The sequence below is a fragment of the Vipera ursinii genome (genome assembly GCF_947247035.1).
Source record: "Vipera ursinii genome assembly, chromosome: 10".
Taxonomy (NCBI): domain Eukaryota; kingdom Metazoa; phylum Chordata; class Lepidosauria; order Squamata; family Viperidae; genus Vipera; species Vipera ursinii.
The window spans coordinates 18,619,750-18,635,598 of record NC_139520.1 but is presented as its reverse complement, the minus strand read 5'-3'; the positions used below and the strand labels follow the sequence as shown (position 1 = coordinate 18,635,598).

The following is a 15,849-nucleotide window of genomic DNA, read 5'->3' as shown; positions in this document are numbered from 1 at the left end:
GTTGCCGCCCTCCCTCCCTCCCTCCCTCCCTCCCTCCCAGCGAGGCTTCGCCTCCTCAGAGAGGCTCCCAGGGGAGGGGAGGGGAGGGGGGGCTGCGCGCGCGCCCCCTCCCCGGCTCCTCTCCGCTGAGGCGCGGAGGGGGAGCGGGTGGGTGGAGGGAAGAGCCGCTGTTGCGGCCGCCGCCGCCGCCGCTCCGGCTACCGGCGCGTGGCTCCTTTGTGCGGCGAACCTGGCCCGGCCGGCTCCTGCCTGCCCTCGGAGGGGGGCGGAGCCGAGGGGAGGGGAGGGGCGGGGCGAGCAGGCGCGCTTTTGGCCCCCTCCTCCTCGCCTCCCCCCCTCCTCCCTCCCTTCTCGGTGGCTTCCTCCTTTTTCTCCCTCCCGCTAGAGCGTCCCTTCACCTGTCCCTTCCGGCTCACCTGCCGCTCTCCCCTTCCCCTCCCTCCACCTCTCTATCGTCCCGCCCCCTCCCTCCCTCCCTCCCTCCCGCCGCCGCCGCTCCGCAGAGCCCGGCAACTTGCTCCGCGGAGTGCGGGTCTCCCTCCGGGTTTGTGTGTGTGTGTGTGCGTGTGTGTGTGTGTGTGTGTGTGCGCGCTGCTGCTGCTGCGCGCAGGGGTGTGTTTTCGTGGGTCTGCTGGAGAGGCAAAGGGGGAGCCCTCTGGAAGGTGGATCTAGTCCCGGCTTCTGCAGAACTTCGCCCCTTTGGAGCGAGCGGATCTCCCACTCCCTCCCCGCCCCCTCGGCCCTCGGGCGGCTGCCCCCGACCCCGCCGCCCCCCGAGCTCAGCCCTGCCAAATGGATGTACGCTTTTATCCCGCTGCCTCGGGCAGCTCCCTTCCCGGAGACCCTGCCGGCCTGGACTTTGCCCAGTGTCTGGGTTACTACAGCTACAACAAGGTGACTGTTTTCCAGTATTCCTCTCTCTCCTCTTTCTCTTTTCCCTCTCCTTCCCTCTCTCTCTCTCCCTCCCTCCTTCTCCCTCTTTCTTTCTCCCTCTCTTTCTCTTCTTCTCGCTCTCGCCCTCCCTCTTTCTCCCCGTCACTCTCTCTCCCTTTCTCCCTCTCTCTTTCTTCTCGCTCCCTCCCTCCCTCTCCTCTCTTTCTTTCTCCTCTCTTTCTCTCTTCTCTCTCCCTCCCCCCTCCCTCCCCCTCTCTTCTTTCTCCTCCTTCCCTCCCTCCTTCTCCCACTCTTTCTCTCTTCTTCTCCCTCCCTCCCACTTTCTGTTCTTTCTCCTCCCTCCCTCCCTCTCCTCTCTTTCTTTCTCCTCTTTCTCTCTTCTCTTTCCCTCCCCCCTCTCTCCCCCTCTCTTCTTTCTCCTCCCTCCCTCCCTCTCCTTCTCCCATTCTCTTTCTCTCTTCTTCTCCCTCCCTCCCACTCTCTTCTTTCTCCTCGCTCCCTCCCTCCCTCTCCTCTCTTTCTTTCTCCTCTCTTTCTCTCTTCTCTCTCCCCCCCTCTCTCTCCCCTCTCTTCTTTCTCCTCCCTCCCTCCCTCCCTCTCCTTCTCCCACTCTCTTCTCTCTCTTCATCCTTCTCTCCTCCCCCCCTCCCCCCCCCGCCTTAATCTTTTGTTCCAGGGGGTGCGTAGTTGTGTTACAGTTCTTGGCTTGGCGTTGGACGACGCTGCTGCTGTGGTTTTTGCCGTAGTTTGGTTTAGCTTCTGGAGGGGGGTGGGGTGGCTCTCCTTTGGTTGTAGCTCGAGAGGAGGGGGGGAAAAAGATGGTCTCGATCTCACAACTTTGACCGCATCGCTGGTTTTAAAACTAGTTTTTTTTTAAAAAAAACCCAGAACTTTCCCAAGTTTCTTTCTCTTTCCTCGACAGAACTTTCCCCCTCCCATCCTTTTCTCAGTGATTCGCAAATCTTCCTTGGTGGTTGTCGTTTCCTATTTCCCATTTCCCTTTTGCAAACGCGACCCCATGTAACTTCCTCCCAGCTCGGTGGAAATAAGTCAGAGTTTTCCTTTCGCGCTTACAAAGTCTGGCCCTTGCAGGATGTGGTGGTTTCACTGGTCGTGGGGGTCAGATGTGTGTTTTAAAAGATGTGTTTTTCTCTCTCTGGGGGCAAAACTCTGGAACAATTAGCAGTTTGGCTGGTTCTGCGGAAACTACTTTGGACGCAGGAGTTTGGGAGGCAGCTGCTGGGCACGCTTCCTTTTTATTTGGTGGTTTGATTTGTATGGAGATCATCAGACTTGTGCGCGCGTGTGTGTTAAGGTTGGGTATTTAGATTGCATTACAGTTGTATGGATTACTGCCTGCCTGCCATTTCTCTGCCCCTGTTCTCAACAATAGTCCCACTCCTTTTTCGCATTCCTCCACATTTCTTCCTGGTTCAGGATGTTAAAGCAAGGATACGATTCTACCAGCCGAGCGCCGAGCACGTTTGTGCGGAACTTGATGGGAGTCATTGAATCTTGCATCTAAAATAAAGGCATGAGGGCAAGCCAGAGGAACTCAGGACCACCTTGAACTGAGAAGGAGAAGGAGGTGGCTACCAGATCCTTCGGCTCCTGTCTTCATCAAGAGAAGAACCCCTTTAACACCCTTGGCCAGTCGGAGAAGTTGTAGCACTGCTTAGTTCTCTGTCTTATTTATATCTCCCTTTCTTGTCGAAGAGATTACAGATGACAGAATACATGTAATAGCCAGAAGGGACGGATATTCCCTGTGGCTAAATGCATTACACAAAATATGTTTCAACCCTATCTGGTCTGTTTTCACCAGCTGCCAGACAAGAAAAGGAAAAATTTCAAACTTAAAGAAATACACTGTGACTCATGTTACTCCGTAAAGGACTTGGCTATTTGCACTCGGCTGTGTCAATAGCACATCAAGTTATTAGCGCTGGGCCTTCCTACGCGTATATAAAGATCCCTTTCACAGCGAACTCGTCCCCTTTGCCTCTGTTTGTGCAACCTCGGGGGGGGGGGGGGGGGGGCTGTCGTGATGCTGCCTAAGATACTGAGAAATTACAGTGCCTTGCAAAAGACTTAACTGATATCTGGGTTTATTGTTAGTGTCAGTTGATAAAGTTTGGGAAAAATGGGAAGCCAGCAAGGAAGGAAAAGATTATTTTTAAAATGCCGGGGAGTGTTTTCAAAAAGTTTCTCAACCATTTAATCCTTTGTGGATGGGGTTTTTTTTTTTGGGGGGGGGGAGTTGGTTTTTTTCATTAAGACAGCTCTAATTTCAGATAGGTGTGGTGGGAAGAAATATCTTCAGTACTTTTCTGTGGAGTGACTGGCTTGAGAATATACATATATTTATCAATGGAATTAGAGCTGACAGCTTATTTCGTATCTTTAATAAATGCAGTGTAGCCAAATGCAGTGTGTGTGTGTGTGCACACGTGCCTTTTCACTAGGCAATCTTGGAACAGCTTTTGAACAAAGCGTTATGTGTATATTCTCCTTGGCAAATGCAACGTGGAAAATATCAGCCTGCTGCTGGGTTGATGATATGAAAAGAAAGGGGAGACATAGTTACAAATTAGAGGTTGCAGAAACCACTCTTGAGTTTCAAAGGGTTTTAATAAGCTCTAGACAACTATATGCTGCTGTTCGGTGGTCAACAAATGTATAAGGCTGCAAATTAGTTGAGCATGAATTCTCTCTGCTGTTTGCATTAATTCAAGAACTCAAGTTTCTGTTATATATTGCTTTTTATTTATGGTTTGCCTTTTGTCTGGATGCCTCTTACAGGTGATAAAACAATACTGCAGGGTTTTTTTTGTTGTTGTTATCGTTTGGCAACTTTCATGTGGGTACAGTTTCTAAATGAGATGCTTGTGGGGAAGAACCAGTTGTAACCACATTTAAAAATAATTTCCCATACTGTATAGGGCGTATTGCTAGAAGGAAGGTAGAGGGCAGCTGATGGATGTTGTTTCCTAGAATATCCATCGCCCATTTGATCAGCTAAGAGCTGTTAACTCCTATACTTTTTTTGTGCTTAATAAAGAATATTACTTGGACGGGGTTTCTATTGAAAGACAAAAAGGACAGTTGTAACTGACAGAATAAGAACTTGTTTCCAAATAGTGAATTATCTTCACAGCTAGAACAAGTATAGTGATCTATGTGATTACTGTAGAGTAACATGCCTGAAGACTATGATTATAGACTTCAAACTTTATTTATGCAATTTCAAACAACTGTTAGCAAAAGATTGGTTAGGTCCATCCATCCATCCATCTATCTAATCTTGTAAACTCAAACTCAACAATACTTAACAGCAATAGGTAGGCAGAGTGAATTCGTGACTGTTTTTCTTGAATCAGTGACTAATGCTATATAAGTGTGTGTGTTGCGTGGTGTATAAATTGGCTAACATGGATTGGTATCCCTGATGTTCTCTTGTAGTACAATGACCAGGAATGCATAACACATAATTGGTGTTACATGACTAATTATTGCTCACAGAATATAGCATTTAGTCAATTCAGAATATCATGAATTCAGTGGGTTTATCTGGAGCGAATGGCTGGAGGTTATATAATGGCCTCTTCTATCATAAACAATAGAATTGCACCAAGCCATGATTTGAGGAAGATATCATGGTGTGATTGAGGGATAAGGCTAAATCCATGGTTTGCAAAACATTGTGGCTGGATTTCGTAGTAAGGCAACCCAAGTCACAAAGGTGCCGTAGACGAAATCCAATCTGCCGCCATTCTGATTTAGTGTGACAATATGACACCCATCTTTCATGTTCACCTCTGCAGCATTCATACTAGAAGCATAAATTATAGCTTTGATAGGTGGATAGGCATTTGCCCAAGATGCCACACCACTTTTGAGAAGAGAAATGGTGCCCTCTTTTGCTCTTTCTGCTGCTTCGTTTTCTTCTTGTGGATAGGGCAGTAATGGCAGTAGCCAGGTTCATAAATCCCTTTGGCCAAGGTATGTGAAACCATGGATTATGGAATGAAAGGCATTGAATGGTTCCATCGGGATTATCCTAGAGAGCTTTTCTGAAGACCTTTTGGCTACTTTCCTGCAGTAGCCAATACTGAATCCATGAGGGCTTGGGTTCTAAACGAGCAAGATGAGATGTACAGTAGGTAGGGAGACAAAATGAAACCCAGCAATGATGGTTTGAGAAGAAGTTTGGAGAGGTTGAATGGTAGCTCAGCAGCAGAAATGCAGTTGGAGACCCTCAACAATCAACAGTGGGCTTCTCGGACCCAACAAGGGGCCTTGTTATGTTTGTTTACTTCATTTGTTTGCTTACTTATTTATGAACTGTATAGGCCGTCCATCTTATCCCAAGTTCCATCACTTCCAGCATTCATGCTGTTCCTCCTTGCTGGGAAATCAGTAGCTGTAGATTTAGCTGTGACAAAGTCTTATTGCCTGGGGTGCATATCCTACCCCAATCTAGATACTTGGCCACAGGTTTAGCCACCTCAATAATCGCTCATACACCATTTAATTCACAATTTTATGCGTCAGTTGCGCCGCGTGTTTTCCAAATGGCTCACTGCTCTTCTGTTTTACATCCTGGTAGACATTTTATAGGCTGTTTTCGTGAGCTTTCATGCATTCATGGTGTACAGGCAGTCCTTGAGTTACAACACCCAAAACGTGTGTTGTTAAGTGGAATGTTCACTAAGCGAGGTTTGCCTCCATTTTACAACTTTTGTTGCTGCAGTTAAGTGAATCGCTGCAGTTGTAAAATTAGTAACACGGTTGTTAAAGTGAAGTGGGCTTCCCCCCCCCACTTGATTTTGCTTGCCAGAAGGTCGCAAAAGGGGATCACAGGAGCCCGGGACGCTGCAACCGTCATAAATATGAACCAGTTAAGCATCCGAATGTAAATCACGTGACCCTGGGGATGCTGCAGCGGTCATAAGTGTGAAAAATGGTCATAAGTAAGCCACTATTTTCAGTGCCATAACTTCAAACAATCACTAAATGATCTGTTATAAGTTGAGGACTACCTACATTCTCTTACGCCCTATGAAATAATGACAACTTCCACTGCAAAATAGTCGGAGGCCAGGATAGAGTTCAATAGTACTACAAGATTATTTCATGCAACCTATACACAAGAATTGGATCTAGAAACTGTCAATGAGAATTGGTGTTAGATAAGAGTCAACAGATTTCAAGTGGGGGCTGGAGTTAGGTCTCTTACAGCAGGGGTCCCCAACCCCCGGTCCATGGACTGCTACTGGGTCGCGGTGTGCCAGCAACTGGTCCACACAAACAAGCAAAGCCCCATCCATGGGATGCAGGCAGCACACAAAACCACGCACCCTCTGGTCCACGGAAAATCCTTTCTCCATGGAACTGGTCCCTGGTGCCCAAAAGGTTAGGGACCTCTGTCTTACAGGGTGTGTCTGTGTGTTTGTTTGTGTGTGTGTGTGTGTAGAGACTCTAAACTGATGATGCATTTGGCCCCACTCTTGGGCTGGTCATCTCCTACACCAGGGGTGGGCAACCTTGGCTCTTTTATGACTCGTGGACTTCAACTCCCAGAATTCCTGAGCCAGCATAGGGAACTATGGACCCTTCATGACTCGGGGACTTCAACTCCCAGAATTCCTGAGCCAGCATAGGGAACGATGGCCCCTTCATGACTCGTGGACTTCAACTCCCAGAATTCCTGAGCCAGCCATGCTGAGGGAAAAGGGAGAGGTTTCCAAGCTGAGCCATGCTGGCTCAGGAATTCTGGGAGTTGAAGTCCATGAATCATAAAAGAGCCAAGGTTGCCTACCCCGTTTACACAAGAATTTCTCCCTGCTTTATGAGAGACTCAACTCTACCGTCCATAGTATGAATTCGTTCATGGTGGATAGATCATAGCATGCAGGTTTTCGTTGACATACAAAGTTACAGAAGTGATTGTCACCGGTCTTTCCACTTAACAATCGTTGTGATGTCCCTGCAGTTGTGTGATTAAAATTCAGTATTTACGGTGGGGTGCAGGATGCTGGGGTCATGTGGTTGCCATTCCCACACAACGTTTGACAAGCAAAGTCAGTCGGTGAAGGCGTGTTTGCTTAAGGGCGGCAATGTTTCGATTAATTGTGGCAAAAAGGTTGCAAAATCGAGCATAGCTCGCCTTAACAACTTGCCTTGCTTAGCAACAGAAATTTTGGTCAACTCGAGGACTTCCGAAAAGTGAATGAAGCCGGAGGAAAGAAAATTCAGTTGGTGAGCAGGCTTTTAACTAGGTTATTGTTCATTTTGGGGCGTGCTTCATTTTTATTACCATGCCTGCAGCTGGATAGCCGATTGCCTCAGACATGAGCTAAATTGTATGCTAGGGCATGTTTCCTCTGTAAATAGACCTGTTTCAGAGAAGGGAAAAGTAATATAGTTGATGATGGTTCACAAAAGGAAGCATAGCAAATGAGTTTTGCAGCTGCATCATTTAAAACATTCACTACACAAACACTAGAGTTGGGTAAATAGATGGTGGAGATAAAAGGAGCAGATGGCCAACGGGCTTCTTTGCAGATCTTGGAGAGTAAAGGTTGGCCGTGTAGTTGTCCCATACTCACAAGTTTACACTGACTAGTAAAAGAAGCTTAAATCTTTCCCCTTTTCCTTGCTTCATTCATGCAATCTATCTGATTCAGCTCTTCCTGAATCCATAACTAGAACTAATCAAAAAGTAAGAAATATTTTCTAGAAATAGATTTGGATGTAGTGACGGGGGGGGGGGGAGGGAAGGGGGAAGAGGCAGGGCATTTTTAAACCCTTTCTCTCTGCCTCTTGGGTTTGATAGATTCGGATTTTGTGGAATGGAAATTTCACAGTCACGGGGTTATGTAAAGTGGTCTGCGTTCACTTTTACTATAAATAAACTTGTTGGTCTTAGATTGAAGTGTTTGGTTAATATGGAAGGGTGCCTAATGGAAAAAAGTGGGTGTAAGGAGATCAAAGGGCAAAGGTTACAGGGTCACGATGTGCTTACAGCGGCCATTGTTTTGTTGTTAACCTTTAATCAAACTGCCTTTAGTTGTTCCTAATTGGTCCTGGAAGCAGATTATTTATCCAATTACCTTTTCACTATCCCTTTCAGAAGCTAATGTCCTTGGTATACAAACAGCTCTTGGCTTGCGGCTATAATTGAGCCCAGAATTTACGTTGCTAAGTGAGACAGTTGTTAAGCGAATTTTTGCCCCATCTTATGACTTTCCTTGCCACATTTGTTGAGTGAACCACGGCAGTTATTAAGCTAGTAACCCGGCTGTTAAGCGAATCTGGCTTCCCCCATTGACTTTGCTTGTCAGAAGGTCGCAAAACGGGACGATGTGATCCCGGGACACTCTAACCATCATAAATATGAGTCCATTTCCAAGCGTCTGAATTTTGATCACCTTGGGGCCTTGGGGATGCTGCAGTGGTCCGAAGCATGAGAAACGGTCGTAAGTCCCTTTGTTCAGGCCGTTGTAACTTTGAACAGTCACTAACCCAACTGTCGTAAGTCGAGGACTACCTGTGACTAGAGGGCTGGGTAGATTCAGTGACACTTGAGATGGACACTTGATAGAAGCTTGGTTGGGTCAATCTTGTAGGCAAGCTTCCAATTCTTGGGTCAATCTTGTAGGCAAGCTTACAAACATTCATTTAATGACCATTCAAAGTTTCAATGGCCCTTATGACCAGTCCTCACACTTATGACCATTGCAGCATCCCCACGGTCCCCTGATCAAACTTTGGGTGTTTGACAGCCTGCATGGTTGCTCCATCCCGTAGTTCTGGGGTTTCCACTTGCAAGCTTCCTAGAGACCTTCTGACGAGCAAAGTCAACAAGGGAAGATGGGTTTTTTTAAGGCTCAAGTGATTCACTTAACTGCAGGATTCACTTAACAACCTTGGCAAAAAAGGTCATAAAATGGGGGCACAACTCACTTAACAACTGCCTTGCTTAGCAATGGAAATTTGGGGCTCCCTTGTGGCCCGTAAATCCAGGACAACCTGTATTGAATAATTTCCCTATTCCTGCACATGAAAACATACTATCTTTGGAAGAGTCGTGTAATCGCATGGAAGATTTTTGAGGGGTGGGATGCAATTCTGGGTCCTCAAGATACATGCTAATGCCCCGAATGATGATTTATATTAAGTATTTCCTTGACTGATGTATTCAGGAGGCCCAAACCCAATGGAATTTTACGATTTTATGTAAAAGGTGAATCTAGGAATTACGGTTTGTGTTGCAGGTCCACAGAGAGCGGCCATGCAGGATTGGAGAACGCAGCTTAGAGCATTTTGCAGGAGTTTTATCAGCAGTCAAAATGATGTCGAATTTTCCCCCCCTATAGAATTAGAAATGAAGAAGACTATGTCCCTCCCTTCCCCCCGTGCTTTAAAAGGCTATAATAGAATTTGAGTGGTGCTCAGCCTTTCTTCCTGCACTTTGGCCTTATCCCAATAAGATCAACTGTTAACTAAGAAGGACACCTACAAGTTCTAATATGGTGAGAGGCAGAAATTATATGAGATTAATTTAAAATACGCTAGGGAAAGTGCCAGAAACACAATGTAAACAAGCCACATGGGATTATAGCAGAGGGCCTTATAGTTGGCAACTAGAGGTTGGTAACTAGGGATATCTGAGTTGGAAAAGCATACTAGTGACTGATCGTCGGCCTTGTTAAACCAGCAGAACACGGCATAAAACCCAGCATTTGTGGATTTTTTTCCCCCAACCAGGGTCGTCTATACTCAAGACATACACTTCTGTAGTCCAGGTGGTCCTTGTCTTGTAATTATTCATTTAGCAACTGTTCTAATTTACAACAGCCCTGATGATTATGAAAGGGTCTGAATCCACATACACAGTAGTACATGTTATTTTCTTCCTTGAAGAACCCGTATTCTAGGTGGGCCGTGATGCTAGAGGGTCTTTCGCACTAAGACGTCAGGCAATAAGTAGTCCTTGACTGACAGTTGAGCCACAAATTTCCATCGCTAAGCAGTGGAGTTGTTAAGTAAGACAGTTGTTAAGTTGCCTCCGTCTTTTCACGTTGTTAAGCGAATTACGGTGTTTGGGACACTGTGACCCTGATAAATACGAGTCAGTCTGCCAAGAGTCTGAATTTGGATCACGTGACCCTGGGGATGCCGCAACGGTCACTATTTTTCAGTGCCGTTGGAACGTTGAACGGCCGCTAAATAAACTGTTGCAACTTGAGAACTGCCTGTGTTTTCATAGCGGAGAATTACCGATCCAGATTGATGACCTTTAATGGTAGTCCAAGTATGGCTTCCCAGCTTCTAGTGAATCCACCCCTTCCCCCCAATTGCAAAGTTGGAACGTGGCTTAGAAATGAAATAAGAGCCTTGGTGGAGCAGTGGGCTAATGCCTCCTTAAGTAACACCAGCTGCCTGCAATTAGTGCAGGTTCGAGTCCCACCAGGCTCAAGGTTGACTCAGCCTTCCATCCTTCCGAGGTCGGTAAAATGAGGACCCAGATTGTTGGGGGCAATTAAGCTGACTTTGTAATAATGCCGCTTGGGGGGGTGTATGAAAGCCCTAATAAGAAGGAATATACATAGAATGAAGGCTACTGCTAAGCTTGTAAGCCGCCCTGAGTCTTCGGAGAAGGGCGGGATATAAATGGAATTAAAAAAAAATTAAAAAAAAATAAAAAAAAATTCATCTCAGGAGCCGGAAGTAATTCTATTCACCGGCCCGAGATCTATGATTGTCTCTCTGGAGTGGGTTTATAGGGGCCTGTTTTCAAGGAGTGTAAATAAACCTTCCGTTGGCTAATGCGGCAAACGGGTTTTAATACTTCCCTGCAGTTTAAGCTCAGTTCTGATTTACGAGAGGATGATGGAGCCAGCCTGAGTAGGGGTCATTTTGGCTTTGTAGATTTCTAACAAAACTTTGTTTTTTTGGGAAGGAAACCCACACTGGGGGAAAAATAAATAAATAAATAGAAAGAAGCTCTTCTTTGAAAGAGGCCAGCTGCTCAACATTCTGCCGCTATCTTGAGTCCTTTTATGGTTTTGGCTGATGGAGAACTAATTTGGGGCATTGGCTTTAGTCTAGCAGTTTTTAAAATAAACACTCTTTGCCCTTCTTTCTAGCAATTGAATGGCTTGCGTGTCTTTTGGAAAATATTCAGTGGGCAAGGAAATCCTAAGCAATAGGTTAGTTAGGCTGCCTCACTTCACGAGCTCTGCTGGGTGAATGGTTTTCCCTGTTACCTGCACTAAAATCCCCACCTCATCAGGAGCCCGTGTAAGAGTAAAGAATTTAGAAAGAACATGCAAGTAGTCCTCAATGACCACAGCAGGGACCAGAATATTCATTGCTAATATCCATTGTGGAAGTATTTGAGGGGCTGCCACACTGAAAAGGGGGTCATCTTAATTTCCAAAGCACCAAATCACTGCAGTCATTGAGTGAATCCGACAGTCGTTAAGTGAATCCTTTTCCCATTGACTTTGCTAGTAGAAAGCTGGCTGGGAAGGTTACAAATGGCGATCACATGACCTCAGGACACTGTGACTGTAGTAAACCCGTGCTGGTTGCTAAGCACCCAGTTTTGATCCTGTGACCGTGGGGACGCTGCAATGGTCATAAGTGCAAGGGCACGGGTCGTAAATCACTTTTATCAGTGCCTTGAATGGCCGCTGAATTAATGGCCATAAGTCGAGAACTACCTGTCTTTTCATAGCAAAACTTTTTCTATTTAGAGTAGAGTAGAGTAGAGTAGGAAGGGACCTTGGAGGTCTTCTAGTCCAGCCCACTGCTCAAGCAGGAGAACCTATACCGTCTCAGACAGGTGATGGTCTAGCCTCTTCTTAAAAATCTTCAGTGATCGAGCGCCCACGATTTCTGGAGGCAAGCTGTTCCAGTGGTTGATTGTCCTCACTGTCAGGAAGTTTCTCCTTAAATCCAGGTTGCTTCTCTCTTTGATCAGTTTCCAATCATTGTTTCTTGTCCTTCCCTCTGGTGCTTTGGTGAACAACCTGGCCCCCTCTGCCTTGTGGCAGCCCCTCAGATTCTGGAACGCTGCTATCATGTCTCCCCTGTTTCTTCTTTTCTTTAGACTAGCCAAACCCAAGTCCCGCTGCCGTTTGTGCCATGGCAAGGGAGCGCTCCCATAATCTTTATGGGAGCTGTTTGTAAAGATGTATGGAGTTTTTTTTACCAACATGAAGGCTTAGTTATTCATCTGTTCCAAAGAGAATAGCCCCCAGGTTTCCTAGAAACAGAAAGCATTAGATTGCAAAGGTGAGTTAGCACCTACTCCTCATGTAGAAATTTCTCCTTCAGGTGCTTGATGTTTTGAAGCTTTCCAAAGTCTGAATATTTTAAAGGTATTTTTTTCTTGCTTCTCCTCTGCTTAAATGTTTAGGTGTTCATGTCCTATGTGGGTTCTCTATTTTTCTTGGTGGCTACAACAGTTTGCAATAAAAAAATGTAGGTACTGAGTTGGATACCCACTAGTTTGGGTTCTGTCTGTCTGTCTGTCTATCTATCTATCTATCTATCTATCTATCTATCTATCTATCTATCTATCTATCTATCTATCTGCAAGTTGGGCTTGGACCTCAAAATTTGTTATTGTTCAGCAGTAATATCTAAGGACTGGATTATCCATGGTCCTCAATCTAAATGTGGATTTCCAGGAACCGTCTCGGATGAAATCAATGAAATCTTATAGTATCATCATCAACTATATTTCTATCTCTATATATATCCATCCATCCATCTCTATCTCTATCTATCTATCCATCCATCTATCTATATATATCTATCATCCATCCATCCATCCATCCATGTGACTCCATCTCTGTCTCTGTCTCTCTGTAAAATGTATTGGCTACCCATCTTACCCCAGGATAACTCTGAGCTGTTTACATAAAAGATTGTACAAAGTTTTAAAAGACATAAATAAATTACTACGAAAAGCTAAATAGTGCCAACCACCTTCACTGTTAAGTATCATAGTTTTGGCTCAATAGGTTTAAGTGAAGTCAACTATAGTAGATTGTATGAGCCCACCTGGTTGTGAATAAACCATGATTAAGCAAACCAAGCTTATGTGCAAGGACAGGGTGGTCGTGGTCGTCAATCAGATTCTTACAGCCTTCCTAATTAGTATCTTTTATAGGTTTACCCTTCATGAATTTGTTTAACCACCCCCTTTAAGGTCTTCTAAAGTTGGTGATCATAGTGAAATCTCGGACTTTTGGGTTCCATAAGTAAACTGCAACCTGTGTAGAAAACGTACTTTGGTTTTTTACTCTGTTGTGAAACTTCCGCCGGACATCTTCCCTGAACAACCTCAGATTAAGCTTTTTTCCAGACAGCTGGAAAACTCTTCATTTGTTAATTTCTCCAGAATGTGCATAATTACAGAAAAGTAGGCAAACTCTCCTGGCAAGAAGTCACTCTGATAAAAAAAAGTCAAAAACAGCTGTTAACAGCACATTGTACATTTTATTCCTAATGGACTATGTTTTTATGGATTCTTGAGGAAAAAGTATCAGTTTTGATTGCCACTTCGACCACCATCTATCTATCTATCTGTCTGTTTATTTATTCAGCTTATATGTTTTTCTGGCTCTGGTAGAGCCATTTGAAGATGGAGGGAGCGAAAAGGTCTTGGAAGATGTATAGAAAGGCATCATGGTAAAGCCTGTTTTCTTTCAATCCCTTCCTTTTAATCGACGGGATTCCTAATTAGCTCCCTTCCTAATAAACTCAACAGCCACCCACTGTGTTGATATTTTCCCTGAGCGATCCACCCTCTTTCCAATAACCTATCTTTGGCTACAAGAATTGATCAACCTGTATACGTTAACCTTTAGGGATCCAACGGTTTGCATTCTTCTCTTGTGGGAACTGTTTACTTGTTCCCACACTTCCTATTTTTAACTGTGGTTAATTCTCTCCTAAAGGGACGCGGTGGCTCAGTGGGTTAGGACGCTGAGCTTGTCGATCGGAAGGTCGGCAGTTTGGCGGGTCGAATCCCGAGTGCCGCGTAGCAGAGTGAGCGCCTGTTACTCGTCCCAGCTTCTGCCAACCTAGCAGTTCGAAAGCACGTAAAAAATGCAAGTAGAAAAATAGGGACCGCTACGGTGGGAAGGTAACAGCGTTCCGTGCGCCTTTGGCGTCTAGTCATGCCGGCCACATGACCACGGAGACGTCCTCGGACAAGCGCTGGCTCTTCGGCTATGAAACGGAGATGAGCACCGGCCCCTAGAGTTGGAAACGACTAGCACGCATGTGCGGGGGAACCTTTACCTTTTTAATTCTCTCCTCTTCGTCCAGGGCCCTTAAATCTGTTAAGGAATTTTTGGTGAGGGACTGCATCAGAAACTTTCTGGTGTCTAAGTAAATTGTGCAAGCATCTCTACCATGATTTTTGTTGGCCCAAAGAACGCCAGCTTAGCCAGACTTTCTTTCCCAAAGTCAAACATATCCTCCTTCCAAAGTATTTTGTCTTTCCGCTGTTGGATAGGTTTCACTTTAATGTTGATTTCTAGCAGTTTATGAAGGAAATAAGTTGATCAACCTGTTTTTGTGGAGCTCTGAAAAAATTAGTGCCACAATGGGTATTTGTTACCCTCTTTTTATTGCATATTGTTGGCCTCACTCTGTATCTGTAAAAAGGATTATTAACAGTTTCCTTCCATAACTGAAAGTCAGTTTGAATCCGGAGTCTCAGTCATGGTCCCTTAAGCACTATACCAGGGGTAGGCAACCTCGGCTCTTTTATGACTCATGGACTTCAACTCCCAGAATTCCTGAGTCAGCTATGCTGACTCAGGGATTCTGGGAGTTGAAGTCCATGAGTCATAAAAGAGCCGAGGTTGCCTACCCCTGCACTATACCAAGCTGGCTTTATTCAGCAGTTAATCACACGGTTGTCTGTTAACTGCAGTTTGTACAATTCTGTTGTAGGGTTGTTTTTTGTTTTTTTTCCTTTTTATTAAAACGATGTCAGAACATTTTCATTGAGCTGCTTTTGTTAAACAGTTAAGGATGCTAGGTATGCCTAGCCCAGTGATGGCGAACCTTTTAGAGACTGAGTGCCCAAACTGCAACCCAAAACCCACTTATATATCGTTGGGTGCTGGGTGGGCGTGGCCCGTTGGGTGGGCGTGGCTGTGGTGGTAACGGCAGACTGGGTGGGACTAAAAGGTTCAGTCAATTCCAACTTTGCGAGATCTTTTTTTCCCCACGAGAAGTTGAAATTGACTGATTGAACCTTTTTTTTTTTGCACATGGTGGCGGCCTAAAGCGAAAAGGTTTTATAAAACCCAGCTGAAGGCCTAGGACTGGGGCGATGGCGCACGTGCCCACAGAGAGGGCTCTGCGTGCCACAGTTTCACCACCACGGGCCTAGTCTATTGACAAGGATTGGGAGGGCAGGATAGCTGCCTTCCCCTACTTGGGGATCTGTCACAGAACAGAGGAGGTCGACTTAATCTCCGAAATTCTGAGGGCAGGAGAGGAAATAATGGTTGGAAGCTTGCTAAAGAGAGATCCAGCCTAGAAGAAAGGAGAAATTTTCTGACAGAAAAATTAACCAGTTACCTCCAGAAGCTGTGAGTGCTCCGTCACTGAAAGTCTTCAGGAAAAAGACTGGACAGCCATTTGACTGGGATGGCATAACGCCTCCTATCTTGAGCACGGGGTTGAGCTAGAAGACCTCCGAGTTCCCTTTCAGCCCTATGGTTCTTTGTTCTATGACTTTGACATCATGGACGATCGGTTACTGTATATGCTGGTGATACTTTTTGATGATAAAGCCTAGGGCTCAACCAATTAACAGATTAATTCACTGAACATGGCAGTTAAAGCCAGGAGCCTCCTGTTTGCGAAAACGGATCAAACAATGGCAAACCAAATATTTGCTTGGAGCACTAC

The 15,849-nt window shown here is 45.4% G+C and overlaps 1 protein-coding gene across 1 annotated transcript in view; it reads left to right on the top strand.

Annotated features, from left to right (window-relative positions):
• Window positions 1-505: 505 nt before the first annotated feature.
• The window catches only part of TOX3 (TOX high mobility group box family member 3), a 70,620-nt gene continuing 55,276 nt past the window's right edge, over window positions 506-15,849 (top strand). The window contains exon 1 of the mRNA XM_083370203.1: window positions 506-894. Within this exon, the coding sequence (XP_083226329.1) occupies window positions 793-894 (102 nt within the window). The 5' untranslated portion in view covers window positions 506-792. The remainder of the gene's footprint in view (window positions 895-15,849) is intronic.